This window comes from Lithobates pipiens, unplaced genomic scaffold, assembly GCF_037356315.1.
Source record: "Lithobates pipiens isolate NorthernLeopardFrog02 unplaced genomic scaffold, aLitPip1_a1.2 Scaffold_25, whole genome shotgun sequence".
Lineage (NCBI taxonomy): Eukaryota > Metazoa > Chordata > Amphibia > Anura > Ranidae > Lithobates > Lithobates pipiens.
In genome coordinates, this window is record NW_027507787.1 from 86,844,205 (window position 1) to 86,867,175 (window position 22,971).

Consider the following 22,971-nt stretch of genomic DNA (forward strand, 5'->3'; position numbering starts at 1 on the left):
TGGAGGCATGAACGCTGACCTTAACTGAGGCAAGTGAGGCCTGCAGTTCCTTGGACGTTGTTGTGGGGTCTTTTGTGACCTCTTGGATGAGTCGTCGCTGTGCTCTTGGGGTAATTTTGGGCGGCCGGCCACTCCTGGGAAGGTTCACCACTGTTCCATGTCTTCGCCATTTGTGGATAATGGCTCTCACTGTGGTTCGCTGGATTCCCAAAGCTTTGGAAATGGCTTTATAACCCTTTCCAGACTGATAGATCTCAATTACTTTCTTTCTCAATTGTTCCTAAATTTCTTTGGGTCTCGGCATGATGTGTAGCTTTTAAGGATCTTCTGGTGGACCTTACTGTGTCAAGCAGCTCCTATTTAAGTGATGCCTTGATTGTGAACAGGTGTGGCAATAATCAGGCCTGGGTGTGGCTAGAGAAATTGAACTCAGGTGTGGACAACCACAGTTATAGTATGTTTTAACAAGGGGGGCAATCACTTTTTCACACAGGGCCATGATGGTTTGGATTTTTTTTCACCTTTAACCACTTGCTTACTGGGCACTTAAACCCCCCTCAGTCCCAGACCAATTTTCAGCTTTCAGCGCTGATGCACTTTGAGTGACAATTACGCGGTCATACAACACTGTACCCAAATGAATTTTTTATCATTTTTTTCCCACAAATAGAGCTTTCTTTTGGTGGTATTTAGTTACAGCTCGGAGTTTTATTTTTTGCTAAACAAACAAAAAAAGATGCAAAAAAAAAAAAAAAAAAAATCATGTTTTAATAGTTTGTTATAAAATTTTGCAAACGGGTCATTTTTCTCCTTCATTGAAGTGCGCTGATTAGGCGGCACTGATAGGCTGCATTGGTGGGCACTGATGGGCTGCATTGGTGGGCACTGATGGGCTGCATTGGTGGGCACTGATAGGCTGCACTGGTGGGCACTGATAGGCATAGTTAAGGCGGCACTAATAGGCACAGATAAGGCGGCACCGATGGGCACAGATAAGGCGGCACTGATGGGCAAAGATGGGCACAGATAAGATGGCACGGATGGGTGGCACGGATAAGTGGCACGGATGGGTGGCACGGATGGGCACTGATAGGTACCACAGATAGATGGGACTGATGGGCACTGATAGGTGGCACTGATAGGTGGCTCTGATAGGTGGCACTGCTGGGCACTGATGGGCGGCACTGCTGGGCACTGATGGGCGGCACTGCTGGGCACTGATGGGCGGCACTGGGGTGCAGCACCTGAGGCAGATTTTGGGTGGCACTGTGGGTGGCACTGCTGGGTGGCACTGTGGGTGGCACTGTGGGCACTGCTGGGTGGCACTGTGGGCACTGCTGGGTGGCACTGTGGGCACTATGGGCACTGCTGGGTGGCACTGACAGGGGGGCACTTACTTTATTTCAGGATGGCACTGCGGGTGGCAGGTGGGCACTGGCAGGGGGCAGGTGTCCTTTTAAATTGCTGGCCGTGATCGGGACTGATGTCCCGAACACGGCCGCCGGCGATCGGCTTTTTTTTTTCTCCTCGCGCTGTCAGCGCGAGGAGGAATACTAGCCGATTACCGGCTCCGTTTTATCACATGATCAGCTGTCATTGGCTGACAGCTGATCACGTGATAAGGGGTCGGGATCGACCCCTTACACGGATCGGTGATCAGGCGAGTCTCACGGACTCGCCGATCACAGAGCGCGCCGCGCGCGCCCCTCAGGGGGCGCGCAGGCCGCTCGTAACCGGGACTACGTCAATAGACGTAGTCCCGAAAATGTGGGTCCGCGCTATTGCCGTCATTTTGCAATAGCGCGGATCCCAAGTGGTTAATAATAAACACCTTCATTTACAAATTGCATTTTGTGTTTACTTGTGTTGTCCTTGACTATTGTTTAAATTGGTTTGATGTTCCGAAACACTTAAGTGTGACAAACATGCAAAGGAACAGGAAATGAGGAAGGGGGCAAACACTTTTTCACACCACTGTATGTGTTTTTTTTTAGCATATATTGTAATTTTTTTTGTTATCTGTAGTTACTTTTTCATACCATGCCTGTGCTGTGTTCTACTTTTAGCAACCCCAAATGCACAGCAAAATCCAAGTTTTGCATTTTTATTTTATATGCAATTGGTTCTAAATAATTTACATGGGTAGTACTGCTACTATAGATATGATAACATTACATTTTGTTCTTCCTTTCAGACTTATTACTGGGAATGCCTACACCAATGCATGATCCAGCCAGCCAGGGCCAGCTTCAACAAAATATTGGAACATCTGCACCTCCTGCTTACTCTGATTCACAAGTGTGGATTGTTGCTTTACCTCCATGTGATAGTGGGCAGTGGGCTGAATCTCCCCCGGCTTATGACACTCTTACTGATTTACCATTGTGGTGTGTTATTCCCCCTGAATCCCGGTTAAATCCACCAGCCGCCATTCCACAACGGTGTAGGCCACCACAAGCTGCCTCACATGATGCATCTTCAAATGTATCAGCTAGGTATGCTTCTCGGGGTTTGGTCAACAACACACCAACTGCTCAACAAGACAATACACGACCAACAATCCATGTCAGAAATGTCTCCTCCAATTCTCCAACCAGGAATCCCCGTATTGTCAATACAACTGAGAATTCCGTGTATATAACAAGATTCTTCGAAAAAAAGAAATGCAACCCAAAAAAATTGGGGGTAAGCAATGAGTAATTTTTAAGCATGAACGTAACATCTTTATTTTCAACAGGAAAGACATTGGTATGGGTAAAAAGACAAAAGTAGGTCTAAAGACAGGTATGGCCAAAACTGATTCCAATCTAGCTCATGAAGAGTAAGGGTACTTCACACGGACGTGTCTGTGTACGGAACCCGCTCTGCTCAGTGGTGGATCGATCCGTCGATCCCCGCTGAGCAGGAAGATGACAGGTCTGTCTCTGCACTCTGTGCAGTGACGGGACCTGTCAGAGCGCCACTCTCCTCTATGGGGGGATCGGATGACGGTGGACCGTAGAGTCCGTCGTCACCCATTCCAATCCGCAGACGAATGGACAAAATAGGTTTTTCCTCCGTCACACTTTTTCGGTTCGGAGCCGGTCGGATGTCAGAGGACATGTTACCGCTGACATCCATCCCTCCATAGATCTCTGGTCTATTTTTTAGTTTTTTTTCTGCCTAAAAAAGTGACAGGCAGACCTGAATGGATCGTCCATGTGAAAGGGGCCTAAGAATGCTTAGTGGGTTTATAACAAATCTTTTTATTGTCATGGCTTCCACCAGGTTAGTCCATTAAGTTTTACTGTTCTTCTTCTAGGTTATTGCCGAACCTTACAATAATCTTCCAAAATATACTGGGGTTTGTAAAACTATAACAACATTATTTAGGGGGAAGTGGTCACTTTGCTCATACATGACAGAATTGCAAGTTCTCTTGTATGTGAAAGAATAACATGAAGAAAAAAGGCTTTTTCTGTTTATTTTGTTAATATTTAATGCTGGTAATATATTTAGGTAATATGTGCAATGGCATTACTGGTTTACAGTTTTTTTTTTTTTGCACTTCTGTTTTTTCAAAAAAGCTAGATTTTTGTTTGTTTATGAAACTTGGTTTTATTTATAAAGATGTTATTATTTATGGTAATAAAGTTTTAACATGTACTACAGACACATATTTAGCCTTTGTGATATATAACATGTGATTAGATTTTTACTCCAGGAGTAGGGTTGAGCGAACCTGAACTGTAAAGTTTGGGTTTGTACCGGACTTTTGGGTTTTCAGGTCCTGGAACCAAAACTGAACAATTTACTGTATGTTCGGGTTCGAGTTTGCAGGGCAGCCAATCAACATTCGTTTAACTTGTGTGCCCTTAGAAGCCATCACAGCCATGCCTACTAATGGCATGGCTGTGATTGGCCAGTGCAGCATGTGACCCAGCCTCTATATAAGCACATAGCACAGCACTTCACTCTGCTTTAGATACTGTAGGGAAAGGTTGCTGCTGCTGCTTTGAGGGAGAGAATTAGATAGGAGTCCTGATACAGAAATCAAATTACTCAGCGATCTACCTTGATTTTGTTGTGTGGGTGCAGTGCACAATCTTTTTACCCTTCCCTGAGCCCAGTGCCAGAGAAAATATAACTTTTATCCATCTGTTAGTTAGGTTGGCGTCAGCGGGCATTTTATGCAAGCTCAGTGCACCAGCACTGCATATGTTACTGTGAGAGACACCTTTTAGATACTGTTGCTCAATTCTGCTATTCTAAAAACACCCATTTAGGGCAAAAAAAAAAAATATTTTACAGTATTTCCTGCATATCTGTAAGTGTGAGATACACACTTTAGATACTGTTCTTCTATTGTGCTATTCAAAAAACACCCATTTAGGGCAAGATTCTAAATTTGAGAAATATGAGAACATCAAAGAAGGGACGTGGCCCTGGTCATTGTGCTACTGGTGGAGCTCCTGTTGCAGGGAGAGGATGTGGTCGGACTGTGCCAGCTACACGCACAAGTGAAACACCTTACTCAGGTGCGAGTAGGCGACAGAGCCTGCAGCGGTATTTGGTCGGGCCTAATGCGGCTCTATGAATGTTGAGGCCAGACAAGTACAGGTGTTAGTAGATTGGGTTGCTGACAGTGCCTCCAGTTCCTTTACATTGTCTCCCACCCAGTCTCCTGCTGAAAGATTAGAGTTGGCACCTGCAGCCGATGTCCATCAGTCTTTCACCTCACCCCCTTGCAAATCAGCCAAGCAGTCTGAGCTCCAAATCATGCAGCAGTCTCCTGCTTTTTGATGACTCTGTTAGCAGGGTTTCCCAGGGGCATCCACCTAACCCTGCCCCAGAAGTGGAAGAGATTGTGTGCACCGATGCCCAACCACTTATGTTTCAAGATGAGTACATGGGAGGACCATCGCAGCACGTCTCGGATGATGACGAAACACAGGTGGCAACTGCTGCTGCTTTCGCAATTGTGCAGACCGACAAGGAGGGCAGGGGTGAAGACTGGGTGGAAGATGATGTGGAGGACGATGAGGTCCTCAACCCCACATGGAATCAACGTCATGCAGGTGACCTGTGTAGTTCGGAATGAAGAGGTGGTGGTTGCACAGAGCCACCAGCACAGCAGAAGAGAGAGCAGGATGCAAAAGCGGAGCATCCGTCCCCTAGACAGTACGCCTGCTACAGCCCAATGCAGCAAGGGACCGAGCACACCAAAGCCAGGTCCAAGGAGTTCCCTAGCATGGAAGTTCTTCGGACAATGTGCTGATGACAAGACATGAGTGGTTTGCACGCTGTGCAATCAGAGCCTGAAGTGAGACATAAACGTTCTCAACCTGAGCACAACCTGCATGACCAGGCATCTAAGTGCAAAGCACAAGCTGCAGTGGAGTAGACACCTCAAAAACCAAGAAAGGTCTAGTGACAGTGGCACCTTCCAACCTGGAAACAGAGGATCTGCCAGCAACACTACCACCTGGGTCACCAACCATCTCCACAATGTCTCATGGAAGCGTTCAGCTCTCTATCTCCCAAACACTGGAGTGGAAGAGGAAGTACCCCCCTACCTACCCGCGATCCTTGGCCCTGAATGCCAGCATTTCAAAATTCCTGGCCTTTGAAATGCTGTCATTCTGCCTGGTGGAGATGCAGAGTTTTCAAAGCCTGATGGCATTGGCTGTCCTACAGTACGTCGTGCCCAGCCACCACTACTTTTTCAGGTGAGCCATCCCTTCCTTGCACAACCAAGTGGGGGACAAAATCAGGTGTGCACTGCGCAATGCCATCTGTGGCAAGGTCCACATAACTACAGATACGTGGACCAGTAAGCATGGTCAGGGATGTTATATCTCCCTAAAAGCACACTGGGTAAATGCAGTGGCGGCTGGGCCTGAGGCAGATAGCAGTTTGGCGCATGTCCTTCCACCAACGAAGATTGCATTGCGCTTTAGTTTGCCTCCTGTTGCTAACAGCTCCTACTCCGCTTCCTCATCCTCTACCGCCTCCTCATCCGGTCAGCGTAACACCTTCGCCACTAACTTCAGCACAGCCAGGGGTAAAGTTTTAAAACTTTCCTGTTTGGGGGGAAAAGCCCACACCATGCAGGAGTTGTGGATGGACATGGAACAACAGACCGATGATTGATTGGTGGCAGTGAGCCTCAAGCCCAGCCTGGTGGTGTGCGATAATGGGCGAAATCTCGTAGCAGCTCTGGGCCTAGCCGGTTTGATGCACATCCTTTGCCTGATGCATGTGCTGAACTTGGTGGTCCAGAGGTTCCTTAAAAATTACCCCCATATGCCAGAGCTGCTGCAGAAAAGCACCGTGATAGAGTCATCTGACAACAGCACCGTGATAGAGAGCACTGACATCAGCAGCGTGACATAAAGCACTCACACCAGCACCGTGATATACAGCACTGACAGCAGCACCGTGACAGAGAGCACTGACATCAGCACCGTGATATACAGCACTGACACCTTCACCGTAATCAGCCCCAGGAGGAAGTCAGCATAGCACAGGGATGGTGGGATCCCCTCATAATGAGCATAGCACAGGGATGGTGTGAGCCCCTCATAATAAGCAGGCCCAGGAGGATGTCAGAATAGCACAGGGATGGTGTGAGCCCCTCATAATAAGCAGCCCCAGGAGTAAGTCAGAACAGCACAGGGATGGTGTGAGCCCCTCATAATAAGCAGCCCCAGGAGTAAGTCAGCACAGCACAGGGATGGTGTGAGCCCCTCATAATAAGCAGCCCCAGGAGTAAGTCAGCACAGCACAGGGATGGTGTGAGCCCCTCATAATAAGCAGCCCCAGGAGTAAGTCAGAAAAGCACAGGGATGGTGTGAGCCCCTCATAATAAGCAGCCCCAGGAGTAAGTCAGCACAGCACAGGGATGGTGTGAGCCCCTCATAATAAGCAGCCCCAGGAGTAAGTCAGAACAGCACAGGGATGGTGTGAGCCCCTCATAATAAGCAGCCCCAGGAGTAAGTCAGCACAGCACAGGGATGGTGTGAGCCCCTCATAATAAGCAGCCCCAGGAGTAAGTCAGAACAGCACAGGGATGGTGTGAGCCCCTCATAATAAGCAGCCCCAGGAGTAAGTCAGCACAGCACAGGGATGGTGTGAGCCCCTCATAATAAGCAGCCCCAGGAGTAAGTCAGCACAGCACAGGGATGGTGTGAGCCCCTCATAATGAGCATAGAACAGGGATGGTGTGAGCCCCTCATAATGAGCATAGCACAGGGATGGTGTGAGCCCCTCATAATAAGCAGCCCCAGGAGGATGTCAGCACAGCACAGGGATGGTGTGAGCCCCTCATAATAAGCAGGCCCAGGAGGAAGTCAGCACAGCACAGGGATCATTTAAAGTAATTGAATGCACCTTCTGCAACTTCCCACTTTGGCTCAAGCCTGTTGCTCCTGCCCTACCCCTACCACCCCTTGCGGAAGGGCCTGCCTCTTCCTCTGCCTGTCATTTTTTAAATGACCCTGTGACAAAACTCAGTCCCTATACCGATGAAGGACTGCTGCAGTATAGGGCAGAGGTCAGCAGTAGTGCACCTCAACCCTATGTATTGTGGACCGATACCAGTCCTTATAGAATAGCAGACTGTACCTCACTCAACCCTATGTACTGTAGCACCCTACACCAAGTTACCAGTCCTTATAAGGACCTTTGTGGACCAAGTAGGTTGTGTGTGACTGATTAGCAGACTGTACGTCAGTCCCTATACTGCTGAAGGACTGCTGCAGTATAGGGCAGCGGTCAGCAGTAGTGCACCTCAACCCTATGTATTGTGGACCGATACCAGTCCTTATAGAATAGCAGACTGTACCTCACTCAACCCTATGTACTGTAGCACCCTAGACCAAGTTACCAGTCCTTATAAGGACCTTTGTGGACCAAGTAGGTTGTGTGTGACTGATTAGCAGACTGTATGTCAGTCCCTATACTGCTGAAGGACTGCTGCAGTATAAGGCAGCGGTCAGCAGTAGTGCACCTCAACCCTATGTATTGTGGACCGATACCAGTCCTTACAGAATAGCAGACTGTACCTCACTCAACCCTATGTACTGTAGCACCCTAGGCAGACCAAGTTACCAGTCCTGATAAAGAGCTTTGTGGAACAAGTGAGTTGTGACTGATTAGCAGACTGCAGCAGAAGGGCAGCAGTCAAGTATAATATTCTTTCTATATTTGGAAGAAAGAATATTATACGTGTACAAGCCTATTACCATACCACTGATACCAGTCCTGAAAAGAACCTTTGTGGAACTAATAGTAACAGCTACTGTTTAAACTGACCCTCACTGCCTGACACACTGCTTCCTACCTGTCCCTATATAAAATGGCAAAACAGAGGCTACTGGAACAATAACTGGTTACTAGGATAGCACTTTTGTGGACCTGATAGTAACAGCTAATGATGATGATGATGACTAATCTGGCTGTCCCTACAACAGCAACACACAGCGCCCTGTCCCTTTCTCTAAACTGACAAGAGACACTCAGGCTGCTGCAACAATCAGTAGCACAGCAAATCTATATACACCTAACACCTATACCAGTCCTGAAAAGAACTTTTGTGTACCAAATAGCTAGCGATTTATCTCTCCCTACTCCACACAGCAACCTCTCCCTATAGTGACAGAAGAAAGAATGTAAAATGGCCACCGGATTGGGTGTATTTATAAGTTAGGGGGAATGTCCAAGTGTCCATGTGCTGTAATGTCTCAATTGGCTGTCCTGTACCCCATAATGGATGTGTCATCATAGGTCAAAGTTCTTTTACACAGAAAAATGCGGAAGTCCGCCGGGCGAACGGCGCCAATAGTCCGCCGATCGGGCGGACGGCGAACGACCGGAATTCGCCACGAAACGACCGCCGGGCGAACCGTTCGGCCATCACTAGTGCTGATTACTGGGTGGCCATACTGCTGGATCCCTGTTACGAGGACAATGTACCATCCTTAATTCCCTCACTGGAGCGTGTTCGTAGGTGGACACATAATACAGCTTTCTCTGGAAAAAAAAAGATAAACCAAAAAAATAAAAAACTATGTTTACCCATAGGTACCTATCTTGCGATGGTCGCCTACAGCTCAGTATTTGATATTGAAGTATACATAGTACAGATTGATCTATACTGGTAACAGAGACTCAAGCCACTTTGACCAGATAGCATAAGGCATTACAATATAACTAAACCCATTTGAATGTAGTCGACTAAAATATGACAAAAACTAAAACAATTCAGATGACTAAATTACGACTAAAACCAAAATGTATTTTTAATCAAAAGACTATAGCTAAAACTAAATAGAAATTTTACATGAAAATAACACTGGCTCGAAGGTGCATCAGGGTGCATTCTGGGATGCTTACAAGTGTTGGTGTTCCATATTTTGGAACCCTAAAGCCCCATACACACTATCAGATTTTCTGCAGATTTTTTCCTTCAGATTTACCAAAACCATATAATATGAGGTCAAACCTTAGGAGTTTCAATGTGTATGCAATCAGGCAGGCCCCTGCACTACATGGTTTTGGTAAATCTGAAGACAAAAATCTGCAGAAAATCTGATAGTGTTTATGGGGCTTTAGAGTGCAATGCCCTGTACACACGGTCGGACATTCCGAGAGAAAATGTGCGATCAGACTGTGTTGTCGGAAATACCAATTGTGTGTGGGCTCCATGGGACTTTTTCCATCAGAATTTAATGACACACAAAGTTTGAGAGCTGGATCTAAAATTTTCCGACAACAAAATCTGATCGTTTAAATTCCGATCGTGTGTAGACAATTCACAATGCACAATGTGCCATGCATGCTCAGAATAAATTATGATAGCTATTGGTTACTGGCCCATTTATAGTCCCGTCATACGTGGTTTACGTCACTTTGTTCTGAGCGATCAGATTTTCCGACAACTTTGTGCGACCGTGTGCATGCAACAAGTTTGGGCCAAAATCCGTCGGAAAAAAGCTGATGGATTTTGTTGTCGGAATGTCCGACCGTGTGTACGGGACATTAGTATTCCCAATGTTCTGAGACCCTCCAAGTGTTAGTGAGTCCCAGAATAGGGCACACCAACACCTGAAGGGTTATCACAACAAGGCACACTAAGTGCTAATGCAACTGAGTTCTGGGATCCCCCATAGGTGTGCCTTGTCCTATTTGAAGTAGGAAGGACCTTTTTCCTCACACTGATGCTGGGGAATTTCTTCCTTCACCACTGTTAGCCCCATATATTGCACTGCTATTAAAATTGTATCTTCTCTGTAGTGTGCCACAAACAATTGGCACTATATCAGCGCATGGCACAAGCATTAAATAGCTTTCAGCAAATGTCCCTATTAGCCCCACCCCCTGTTCTGCCACTTGTCCCACCCTTATTCTCATATTTGACCATACTTTGTAGTTTTTTTTTTTTTGCCTTCCTCTGGATCAACTGTGGGTATAGGGTTCTGTAATAGGTTGACTGAACTAGATGAATTTGTGTCTTTTGTTTTAACCTGACAAAGTTGTATGTATATTTTATGGATACATAGTTAATCACTGTGTCTTAAATAGTCATATTATATTATTTCAGGATAGTTAATTATTGTTTTCTCTGTCCTGTAGTGGTTCCTGAGTCTGGTAGTCTTTGTACAGGTTGGAAATGCCATTGTATTGTCATTTGAATCCAATGCTGGGTCTCGGTCACTTTCTTCTGGCATTATCTTCTGGGCACCGCTGTTTGTAAGTATTAAAAGCAAGCTGTAAGTTACATTTCACTGGCACATTATCTCCTTAGAATAACACATAAATGTGTGTATATATACATACATACACATTATATATATATATATATATATATATATATATATATATATATATATATACATATACATATACACATACACATACATACATACATACATACATATATACACACACACACACATATATACATATTATGAAGAAAGAAGCTTTCTTCCTCTTATCACACCTGCTTCTCACCCAGATTCTCCACCTCTGAGCTGGTGAATCTGGAAGGGAGATCTTTTATAAACTGGCCATTTGTGACAAAACGGTCATGTACTGTGATGAGAAGCTGAGAACATGTTCTCTGCTCCTTATCTCAGCTATATAAATTGGACCACCCCAGAGATAACCAGAGATAAGCCGTGATCCTGAGGATCTCAGCTGATCTCTGTTTTATAAACGGACACCTTTGTCAGTCCCAACTCCTCCTGTTATTTTCTCCATAATATGAAATACATAGAAAATCCATCAGGGATGATGGGAGCCCCTCATATTAGCCACAGTAGGAGTGCAGAGCTCTCACTAACAGATACCAAATGAGAACACAAGAAGGAAGTTTGCCTATTCCAAATTACAAAAGAGTGATATGGGGAGTCATACAATCTACAGCTGGTCACACACAACATACAATCTTTTTTTTTTGTGTTCTAGCAATCTGAGCTGCTGGTTAGGTAACAATTCCTTCACTTCAGTTTTAGGTTGATCTGTTTATCATTTTTTTTAAATAAAAGAGCTGTTCTAAAACCTTACTGTGTAACTTTGGTCTTAATGACCCAATCTGCCCCACCCCAATCACCCACAAAGCCCCCCTAGTAGTATAGATTTTTTGATGCGGTGGTCTTCCGGTATGGATGGGCAGTCCTCTGATGCAAAGAGCACCATTGATGTGATTGAGTCAATGCTGCTCTTAGCATCTCTTCATCAACACACTGTGAAGGCAGTCCCATTACACCCTGCATTCACAGCATGTCCGTAGTCTTCCAGGTTGAATGGCCATGAGCATAATTCAGCTTGGAAGACTGGAGCATTTTGTGGTGAAAAAAAAAGTGTTGCATCGAACAGCTCCACACTGGGGGTGAATGATTGAACTTTTTTTTTTTATTTGAAAGTGCTGCTGGGGGACCATTTTAATTGAAAAAAAAAATTCTTGGAGTTGGGCTTCAAATGTATGTGCTGATCTATGCTGCTAGCTATCTGCTACACTTGTTAGGTTTTAAAAAAGAAATAAAAATATGGTTGCCTAACATTAGTATTAACACTATAGTTAGCAGCCTTTGAGATAAACATTTAATAAACATTAAAGAGTCTGCATATCAGTTTTTTAATTGCTTGGCTTAAACAATATACCCATTTAGAACTTTCACAGTCTTGTCTAGTGAATTTAATAGTATTGATGGTAGCAGCCAAATGATCAGGCAAACAGGGATTGAGCAACTTTATTTTTTATTTTATTTTTATTCTTTTTTTTTCTTAATAAACAACAAACAAAAACAAAACAACACAAAACATCATACACAGTGAAGCAAAATATTAATGCAAATTCAAGATCCAGTCTCATTTCATATCAAATGTTTTTAACTAGGCAAGGATTTAAACCTTCACACATAACATATTAAATATCAATCCATTTCTAATATACCAAAAAAAAGTAAATCAATAAAATAAAGAAATCCTATAACTATAAATGTCTATGTTAACTCCATGGATGAATAACCCTCTTGGGCATGTGATGCCATAAATGGCTTATCCCAGCAGCGTAACTAGAACCTTCAGGGCCCCAATGCAAGAAACCATGAAGGGCCCCCCTGACAGGGCCCTTTACTCCGAGCTCGGTGGGGGAACAACAGGGCCCGGTTGCAAGTGGGTGGCTGCATGTAAAGGAACCAATTTCTCAATTTCCCGCTGCTTCTCCACCTCTCCCTCCCACAGGCATTCAGTGGCTGCAGGAGGAAAATGGAGAGATGGGTTACTCTATGTCGGTGTTTCTCAATTATTTCCAGTCAGGGCACCCTTTAAGTACATCCCTAGGTGAATGGGACTTCACTGCAACCACCCTGCAACTGTGTGCATTGCATGCAGTTGCAGCATAGTGATGATGCATTTAAAGGGGTTGTAAACTATCGTATGCATTAAGATGAAAAAACACCTGGCAGTCACCGGAACTCCAGACCCCCCCCCCCCCATTTTACTTACCTGACCCCTGGAACTTCACCAGGTGGAGATGCGCTCTTCCTTTGCCCGGGGTTCTCAGCTCCTGATTGGATAGATTGATAGCAGCTCAGCCATTGGCTCCCACTGCTGTTAATGAAATCCAATGACGCAGGCGTCGGGGGTGCCTGCAAGGTAACCCCCCCGGAGAGCTCTTCTCTTAGGGGGTTATCTGATAAGAGGAGGAGCCAGGAGAGCTGCCGATGGACCCCAGAAGACAAGGTTCGAGGCCACTCTGGACAGTGAAGGTAAGTATGACATGTTTGTTATTTAAAAAAACAAAAAAACAAACAAACACAAACCTTTACAATCACATTAAGGGGTTAAAACAGGTGGTCAGGAGGCAACTTATTGCCTCTTTACCAGCTGTCAAATGCCTCTGAAAAGCGATCTGAGCACAGCATTTCTTTGCTGGTACTTTGAACAAGCAAGAAAAAAAAATCTGTTCTGATTGTACACATATGGGGTAGGGCTGGGAAAAAAAAAAAATCTATTAAAATTTTCAGCAAATCGATTTTTTAAGATGATTTTTTTTTCACCAAGATCGGCGCTGACACCACACCAGTCCTGAGGAGCTGCAGGCAGGAGTTTTTAGGTGAGGCCACGGCTTTGGCCTAGTCCGCGAGGCCGGACCAGCGGACTAGGATGAAGCAGCGGCCTCACCTAAAAAAATCCTCCCCACAGCTCCTCAGGACTGGCGCGGTGTCCATCAAAAAAACAAAAAATACAAACTCGATTCGAATTATGAATTGAGATTTTATTTTATTTTTTAAATCGCCCAGCTCTAATATGGAGACAGGATTAAACGTGCATACATAAAATGTGCATACATACATCTAAACAGCGGCGGCTGGTGCTCAACATTTTTGGGGGGGCGCCAAAAAATTTAGAAAAAAAATCATCAAATGCAGCCACTGTGCCATCAAACGCTGCCACTGTACCCTGAAATGCAGCCACTGTACCCTCAAATGCAGCCACTGTACCCTCAAATGCAGACACTGTGCCATCAATCGCAGCCACTGTGCCATCAATCGCAGCCACTGTGCCCAACAAACGCTGCCACTGTGCCATCAATTGAAGCCACTGTGCCAAACGCTGCCACTGTGCCATCAAACGCTGCCACTGTGCCATCAAACGCTGCCACTGTGCCATCAATTGCAGCCACTGTGCCAAATGCTGCCAGTGTGCCATCAAATGCTGCTAGTGTGCCCTTGAATGCCCCCCAGTGTGCCCCCCCTGCCCGCTCGCCATCTACACACATGCACATACACATTCAAATGCACACACATACATACAGAAAGTCTTTTAAAAAACAGCAGTGCTTTCTTTAACTTACCTCTTCTTGCCGGGTACTGCACTGTAGGGGGAGACAAAGAGCACACACTGTGCTTTCACTTTAGTTGTAACCAGTGTGATGACTCAGAGCTCCCCGCACAGTGCTGATTACAGTTCGGCTGAACATCGGGAAGCTCGGCCTCAGCCGCCTGCTCCTTGAGATATACAGGGGGACACTCAAGGGGCCCGGTCACCTTGGTAATCTCAGCGACCCCTATAATTCCACCACTGGCTTATCCAACTACTTTGTCCAAAAACTTTAGCAAACTTACTAGGGCAACTCCTATTCGTGTAGGTATCTCTATACAGTGGAAGATTATTATTTACCAATTGTTTCCAATATAGAAGCATAGGAGAAAAGGATTTTTTCCAATGTAAAGCAATAGTTTTTCTCGCATAAAATAATGTAGTATTAGCAAACACTCACTCTAACACTGTAGGGAGAGTAGCCTCCACCAGACCCAGAAAGTATGCAGACATTGAAAGCTTTAAGGGAGCGGAAGTGATAGAATTCAATAAAGCCACCACGTCTGCCTAAAAGATAGCTATGTATGGGCAAGTCCAGAAGATGTGCGTGAAATCCCCCTTTGTCACACCACACCACCAACAATAAGATGAGCACGCTGGATTTATCTTTTGAAGTCTATATTGCATAATATATGCTCTATGTACCAGTTTAAATTGAATCATGCAGTCTCTCAAGGATACCAAAGATCGCAGAGGGAAATCCCACACACTCCCAGTCTTTTAAGCCCAAGTCCAGTATGTCTCGCATCCACCTAGCTCTACGACCCTCCAATGGCAGGAGAGACATTTAAATAAAATGAGAATATAATCTGGAGGTGCACCTCTCCAAAGATTCAGACCATATTACTGATTCTAGTGTAGATTGTATAATTATTAAACTATCTTGTGAAAACGGGTATGAAAGGTATGGGAAAGCTGAAGATATCTAAATAAATGAAAACTAGGCAGATTAAAAAGTAAAGCAAGTATAGAAAAAGTAGACAATTTCTGATCAGTAACTATCTGGGAAACAAATTTTATATTATATTTAGTCCATGCAATAGGCTCTGGTCTGGTAATTTGTAAAATTGAGGAAGGGCAGGATTAAACCATAATGGGGCATTTGGTGAAATTGCGTCCTTAAAATAATGTTCACATCTAAGGCCTACCTCCCAAACTCGAATAGTGTTCAGCATTGTTGTACTCAGCTGGTAGGGTGCTTCTGAGGAACCCACCACTGCTGCTTCCAACCGAGTAGAGGAGTTAGATAAATCTGGACTTAGCCACCATGCAACCGTAACCAACTGAGTGTAAATATTTATATAAATCTGCAAAAGCTAGAGCACCTTGATAACAAGGGCGCATCAAGGTGTTCAGTTTATACCAAGGAATCTTTAAACCCCATAAAAAGGATGAGAAAAGTTGATTTAATTTAGCAAAAAAAGGAGACAGCAGTGATGAGAAACTTGATCCTTACTGAAAGAATGCAGGATGAATAGACAATACAGATAGAATGGTATGCCATAGTGTTGAACACAAAACAAGTCACAGAAGCTCTCTCATTCTATTCTCGACCATTAGGTGGCATCACAATACAGTATAAAAGAATAACAGACCGTTCATATGCAAAACAAAGAGTGAAGCAAAAATTAGAACAAATAAAATTACTTCTGGTTCCCTGGAAATTAATTTGTAACTTGACTGTGAGTTGTCCCGATACCAATACTAGTATCGGTACCAATACCGAGCATTTTCCTGAGTACTTTTAAAAGTACTTGTAAAAAAAGAAAGCATTGTAAAAAAACAAAAAACATTACAAAAAAAAATTGTAAAAATAAAAATAAAAAAAATATTGACACGTGCCACTGTCACATGACATAAAAAAAAATATTGGTAATCAGTATCACCGAGTACTTGAAAAAAGTATCGGTACTTGTGCTTGATCACAAAAAAGTGGTATCGGTACAACCCTAGTTGTAACACCTCTCCTGCTAGGAGGCTGACTGTAGCTGATAGTTCAGGTAGTGGTTTGCAGGGATCTCAAGGCAGGCCAACAAAAGGTAAGGCTGAAGGAGTCTTTGGTATAAAGATTCATGTGGCTGAAGGTAACGCCACCCCACTGGAAAGGCATTACTCCAGAGCCAGCTGGCACAGTGTCCACTAAGACTGGGGCTTACAAGGAAGCTGTGTGCTCTTGCACTCTATGGCAGCTAATGCGTTGGATGAAGTTGAAAGGCTCAGCGCCTGGTTACAGTTCTTGTGCCCACTGTTGTCCTATCAGGTCTGGTCCCTCTGATCACAAGTTGCAGAAAGAATGGGGCATGTACAGCAGTCCAGAGGATGATGGCAAGCCAGGGAATTCTGGGTAATGGAGTTGAAGGAGGAAAGCAACGGGGTACTTCTGTACACTCCAACTGACTTGAACTGGTGGTCCTGGGTACATTTTCAAACCATACAAAGTCTTCTTGCACCTCAGCAGTTGAGTTTTCTCTATACATTCTCTATGGGCAGCCATAAGTAAGACATACATGTTTGCATACGATTGGGCTACAGTCCTGGCAGTCTGGTCATAAGGTGCTGTATTTTTTGGAGCGCTCTGTACACCTGATAGAAATATCAATGAACAAAATAGTCCTTAAAAAGTTCAGAAAGTTTAAGATATTGAACAAATTAAATGAGCATAAAAATAAACATAAATGAATAGTCCAATATGCTACGTCAGCTAGACCTATGAGTAGGCTCAGGCTAGTGAGTCAATGTTGGAAGCCAGCTGTCAGAGCAGACTCTGTAGAGATAGATCAGTGCCACTTCCTTTCCCTTCTTCTGAGTGTAGCATTGGGTTAAAACATCAGGTTTAATGTGTGGTATCAAATTTGCATAGTTTCAGTGGAAAAAGGGCATGTAGTACATATCCAAATTAGTCCCTGGCGTCCATAACGCTGGGCACGTGTGATCACAAGTCCCAGCCTCTATAGTGGTATTCGAGGCTCCAGGGATGCAGAGAATCAGCTGGGCAGGTGGTAGGCACGTCAGCACATCGTCTGTGGCATCCTTGAGGAGCAGGGGGAGTGGCAGAGCAGCCTGGGTTTGGAGCATATGTGCATCTTCATCAGGCATGATGTTTTAACCCTATGCTACACTCAGATCGGCACCACTTCTTTTCCCTTCTTCTGGTCATAAGGTGATATGTCTACCACAAGCTTGGTAAAGTTGTCCACCATAATGAGTACTTGGTGGTAACCACCTTCCGACATGTCAAGGGTCCAAAAGTCTACAGTCAATACTTCTAATGGGACGGTTGTGTGCCAAGACCTAAACCCTTACGACATTAAACAGATCACACAGTACCAACAAACTTACTTGCTTAGGTGGAAAAGACCCACACACATCTTGCAGTTGAACCAGGTGAGTTTTCTTTGTTATGGACAGAGCTTGAACCATTGATAGAATGACCTGTCAGGTTACCAATGAGTCGTGGAGGAACAATGTTCCGTGCTACATAGGGATGAGCCAAACACCCCCTGGTTCGATTCGAAACTGCGAACGGACCGAAAATTCTTATGAACATTAGAACCCCATTAAAGTCTATGGGACTCAAACGTTCAAAATCAAAAGTGCTAATTTTTAAGGCTAATATGCAAGTTATTGTCCAAAAAAGGGTTTGGGACCCAGCTCCTGCCCCAGGGGACATGTATCAATGCAAAAAAAGGTTTAAAAACTGACTTTTTTGGGAGCACTAATTTTAATGACGCTTAAAGTGGAAAAAAAAGGTGAAATATTTATTTAAATATTGTCCCGGGGGGGTGTCTATAGTATGCCTGTGAAGTGGCACGTGTTTCCCGTGTTTAGAACAGTCCCTACACAAAATGACATTTCTAACGGAAAAAAAGTAATTTAAAACTGCTTGCGTTTTTTTTTTTTTAAATAATTTTTATTAGGAAAATAAAGAAAATACAAAGACATATGTTCAGGCACAATCATTAAAGACAAGATACATATCCAGATCATATCCTGGGGTGACAGAGAACCGCAAAGCATAGAACGTTCCAAGACAGTGAGATTATGTAAAACCTAGGTAATAATGACCAGACTGGATAAATCAGCTACTGTTTTGGACCTTAAATAGTACCGGCAGTAACAATAAAAACCAGTACCCCAGGGGCCAAATGCCTAACTGCAACTTAGAAAGCAATATGTTGACAGAAATAAGGGGGAAAGAGAGAACAGGGAGGGACGTGGATGGGGGGGAGGGGGAGGGGGTTCAATGGTGATGTCCAGAAGAGGGTTCCTGGCGTGGGAGAGAATTGAGGAGAGTTTTGAGGAGAGTCTTGAGGGGGAGGGTGTCGGCCTCTGCATAAGAGTCTCACATTGGTATCAGGAAAGGAGCGGATCATTGTAGATAAAAGAGAGTTGATCCAATTCGCGTTGGTCCTGTATAGACATGTTTGTGGTCATGAATAGTTGCCACCTGGCAAGGAAGTCAGCTTTTTGTTTACCATGCGAGAAGTCAGTCGTGAGCCTCTCTGTGTGTAGGAGGGATAGAAGGTCTTTGCGGAGTTGGGAGGCTGGAGGGCCAGAGGGCAGGAGCCAGAAACGTAGTATGAGACGGCGGGCCAACAGTAAGCACAACAGGGTCCAGTCCACTGTAGCTCGCGTAGGAAGAGATCCTGAAGAGGGTCTAGTGCCTGCTGAGGTGGACCAAGGTAGCAGGATGGGATCCCAATAACCAAAGATTAGGAGAAGAGGTTCTTTAGGTAGTTTCATCAAGGTTACATCAAAAATGAAGGCCAAGACCTGGTCCCAAAAGGTAGAGATAACGGGACAAGACCATAAACGATGAGCGAGGGTGGCTTCGGGAGATGACAATGAGGGCAGGAAGCCCCATCGGATTTGGATTTGGAGGAAAGAAAAGGAATGTAGGCCCTGTGGGCAATCTTAAGCTGAGTTTCCCTCAGGTTTCATTAGGCGTCAGGTTGAGGACTTTGTTTAGACCGAGCAAAATTTTATGAACAAGATCTGTGTCCGGGAAGGCAGATGACCATTTTGCAATAGAGGTAGAGGATGCAGGTGGCTGTGATCATTGCAGAAGCGGCTTGTAGATATCCGAGATTTTAAAAGATTCGTTGCGTATCAGCTGATCCAGGAAGCTTGGTTGAAATCGACGGGAGTCCTCCTTACAAGTGTGGGTAATGTAGCTGATGCATTGTTGGTAATGGAAGAAATGAGAGGTGGGAATCAGGAATGCGTCCATCACTTTCTGAAAGGGGAGCGGTTTGCCAGTATTCGGGTCGCATAGGGAAGAAAGAAGGGACAGGCCCCGTGCTGACCATTCCGAGAAGGCCTTACAGTGGAGACCTGGGGTAAAGCATGGGTTTCCTTGAATAGGTAAATGAATAGATAAGAAAGGCGTGAGTCCGGCCAATTTTCTGGATTCTCTCCACGCTATTGCTGTGTCTCTGAAGACTAGATTGTGTTGGTGGGGGAGGGGTACCGATTTCCAGCGGCAGTGTAACAGGGCAGACAATGAGAAAGGGTGAGCCATAGCGGATTCCAAATCAAAATTAGAGTATCTGGACGAGTGTGTGATCCAGTCTAGGCTCGTTCTGAGTAAACAGGCTAGATTATACAACCTAATATTAGGTAGACTTATACCCCCATCGCCCCTGGGAAGGTGTAATTTTTTGAAAGCAATACGTGGTCTTTTGCCGTGCCATAAAAATTTAGAAATAGCAGATTCCAAAGAGTTAACATCTTTGTGTTTGAGCAAAAGAGGAAGAGTTTGCATAGGATATAAAAGTCTGGCAAAACTGACCATTTTTACAAGGTGGCACCTTCCCAGGAGCGAGAGGGGCAGATCCATCCAGTTGGTCAATTCTTGGGATATCTTAGTTAACAAAGGGGGATAGTTTAGCTGATACAAAGAAGAAGGCATTTTACCAATTTTGATTCCCAGGTAGGTGATGTAAGAGGGAGCTACAGAGAATAGGGAGTCACTGACCCAGGAAGGAGTTGAGAGAGAGCCAATGGGTAAAATTTCACTCTTAGAATAATTAATGCGTAGCCCTGAGCACAACATAAACTCATCGAAAGTAGTTTTAATGGTGTAAATGTCACGGGAGGGGTTAGAGGTGAAAATAAGGATATCGTCTGCGAACAGGGATGTGCGGAGTTCCACTCCTCCAATTTTTATGCCCTGGAGGGGAGCTGAGTGAGATAGGTATCTGGAGAGGGGTTCCAAGGCTATGTTAAAAAGTAGAGGGGAAAGGGGGCAGCCCTGCCTGGTACCTTTGTGTAAGGGGAAATTTGGTGAGAGGAGGCCTGCCGCTACCAGACGGGCGGTTGGAGAGGAGTACATCGAGGTTATAAGGTGACTGAATGGGCCTGAGAAACCTAATTTAGAGAGGGTCATGGATAGCCAGTCGAAACTGACGTTGTCGAAGGCTTTCTCAGCGTCTAAGGTAATAATGGCATAGGAACCATTAGGGTCCTGTTTGGCAGATTCAAGAGCGAGTAAAACTTTACGTATGTTTAGAGTGGCTGTCCGGCCTTTGACAAAGCCCGATTGGGCTGGGTGGATTAGATGGGGGAGAATATCAGCTATCCTTGTGGCGACAATTTTTGAAAGGATTTTCACATCTAGATTGAGGAGGGAGATAGGTCTGTAAGAGCCGGGTTGTAACGGATCTTTACCTTTCTTAGAGAGAAGCTTAATTACCGTTTGATTCCCGGAGGGAAGGTAGGGACCCCCCGCCCAAATAGAGGAGTAAACTGAGAGGAGTATGGGTGCTGCAATGTGAATGAGGTTTTTGTAAAAGTCGCTAGTGAAGCCGTCGGGGCCTGGCGCCTTATGAGAGTGCAGATGACGAATGGTAGATTCAATTTCAGATAGAGTGATGGGGGCGTTTAGGGTCTCTAATTGCTGTGCTGATAAGGTGGGAAGTGTCACTTTGTCTAAAAAGGCCTGAGCCTTTGCTCGTACTATGGGGTCTGGTGCATAGAGATCAGTGTAGTATTTCAACATGGTCTCGTTTATGGCTTCAGGGGAAGAATATGTCTGTCCCGTGTGGTCACGGAGGGAGGTGATGTGAGTGGGGCAATGGCCCCCTTTACACAGCCTGGAGAGGAGTTTTCCGGCTTTATTGCCATACTTGTGAAGGGTAGCATCCAAGTGAGCCTTTTTCGATCGTTCAAGAGTGTCAGCCCAAGTATCAAAAGCTGACTTGGCTGATACCCACTCATCATGATGCATGGTGGAATTGGAAGACGAGAGCTGCTGTTGGGCAGCATGTAGTCTGGCACTGGCTAATTTGTAATGCTTGAGTGCGTTGCGTTTAAAGGATGTGGCATAACAGATAATGCGACCTCTAAGGTACGCTTTCCCTGCATCCCAAAAAAGATTCGGATCAGCCGCATGTATGGCGTTTGCGGAGGAGTATTCCACCCAAGCCTTATCCATAAATGTAAAAAAATCGGAGTTATCAGCTAAAAAAGCTGGAAAGCGCCAAAGGTTGGGATGCGGAGGAAGATCCAGTCTGTCTAGGGAAATTGCCACTGGGGCATGGTCAGAAACCGCTATGTCATGAATTTCAGATTCGGATACCAAGGTTATGAGATCATCCGAACCAAAAAAGTGGTCAAGTCTGGCCAGGGACTTATGAGGGTTGGAATAGAACGTGAATTCTCTGTCTGTAGGGTGACTGAGACGCCAAAGGTCTGTCATGTGTAGGGAGTCCATGGTGGAGGCAAAGATAGTAGGGATCATTATGGTGTCATCCTGCGGTTGTTTTTTTGGGGAGGATCTGTCAATCGAGGAGTGCATAACGTCATTAAAGTCACCCCCTACTAAATGAGGCAAGTGGGTGAATTTAAGTAACCACGATGAAAGTTCAGAATATAATTGCTTAGAAGGGTTATTAGGGGCATAAACGTTGGAGATAAACATTTCCTTAGTGCCTATCCGTACCTAGGTGGTGAAAAAACGACCCGTGTTATCCGAGAGAGTGGATAGAATTGTGCAGGGAAGGTTTTTGTGAATTAAGAGCAATACCCCGGCTTTCCGACCCACTGACTCGGCTCCATGTACTAATCCCACCCACATTTTTTGCATGCGTGGAAAATCGGATGCGTGTAGGTGGGTCTCCTGTAATAAGGCAATGTCTGCTTTGAGTCTTTTAAGATGACGAAGGATCTTCACTCTCTTTTGGGGAGAGCGGAGACCCTTTACATTCCAGGAGACTACTCTAAGAGGAGCGGAATCAGTGGGTGTGAATGGCAGGATATGAGATACAGGTGGCTGGGGATAGTTAAAATGCCTAGGCCGAGCTCAATGGTGATACAGGGCATAAGGTGTTGACCAGGGAATCTTGACTGGTAGAGGGGAGAACCCAAAAGGTCATGGGGAAAGAACCAGGGGAGGGCAGGAAAAAAAGGGGCTTGGGGGGTAAACAATAATAAAAGGATAATAACCAAACAAATAAACAACAGCATGTACTTCTCTTTTTTCCGCATGAGTTCACTGTGCATAGGGGGGGCGCTCTCCAGCAGAGCCCCGCGGAAACAGGGGTAGAACGCGGGCAGTGCCGTAATGCTGCTTGAGGCCCGCCGGACTAGGATATGTGTCACAGC

At 45.0% G+C, this 22,971-nt stretch overlaps 1 protein-coding gene across 5 annotated transcripts in view; it reads left to right on the top strand.

The window, feature by feature from the left end:
* Positions 1-22,971, top strand: part of LOC143930362 (uncharacterized) — a 204,556-nt gene that overhangs the window by 110,514 nt on the left and 71,071 nt on the right. For all 5 annotated transcript variants that reach the window (XM_077454632.1, XM_077454628.1, XM_077454630.1 and 2 more), the window contains 2 exons: positions 2,195-2,685; positions 10,615-10,731. In XM_077454632.1, coding sequence (XP_077310758.1) covers positions 2,195-2,685; positions 10,615-10,731 — 608 coding nt within the window. The remainder of the gene's footprint in view (positions 1-2,194; positions 2,686-10,614; positions 10,732-22,971) is intronic.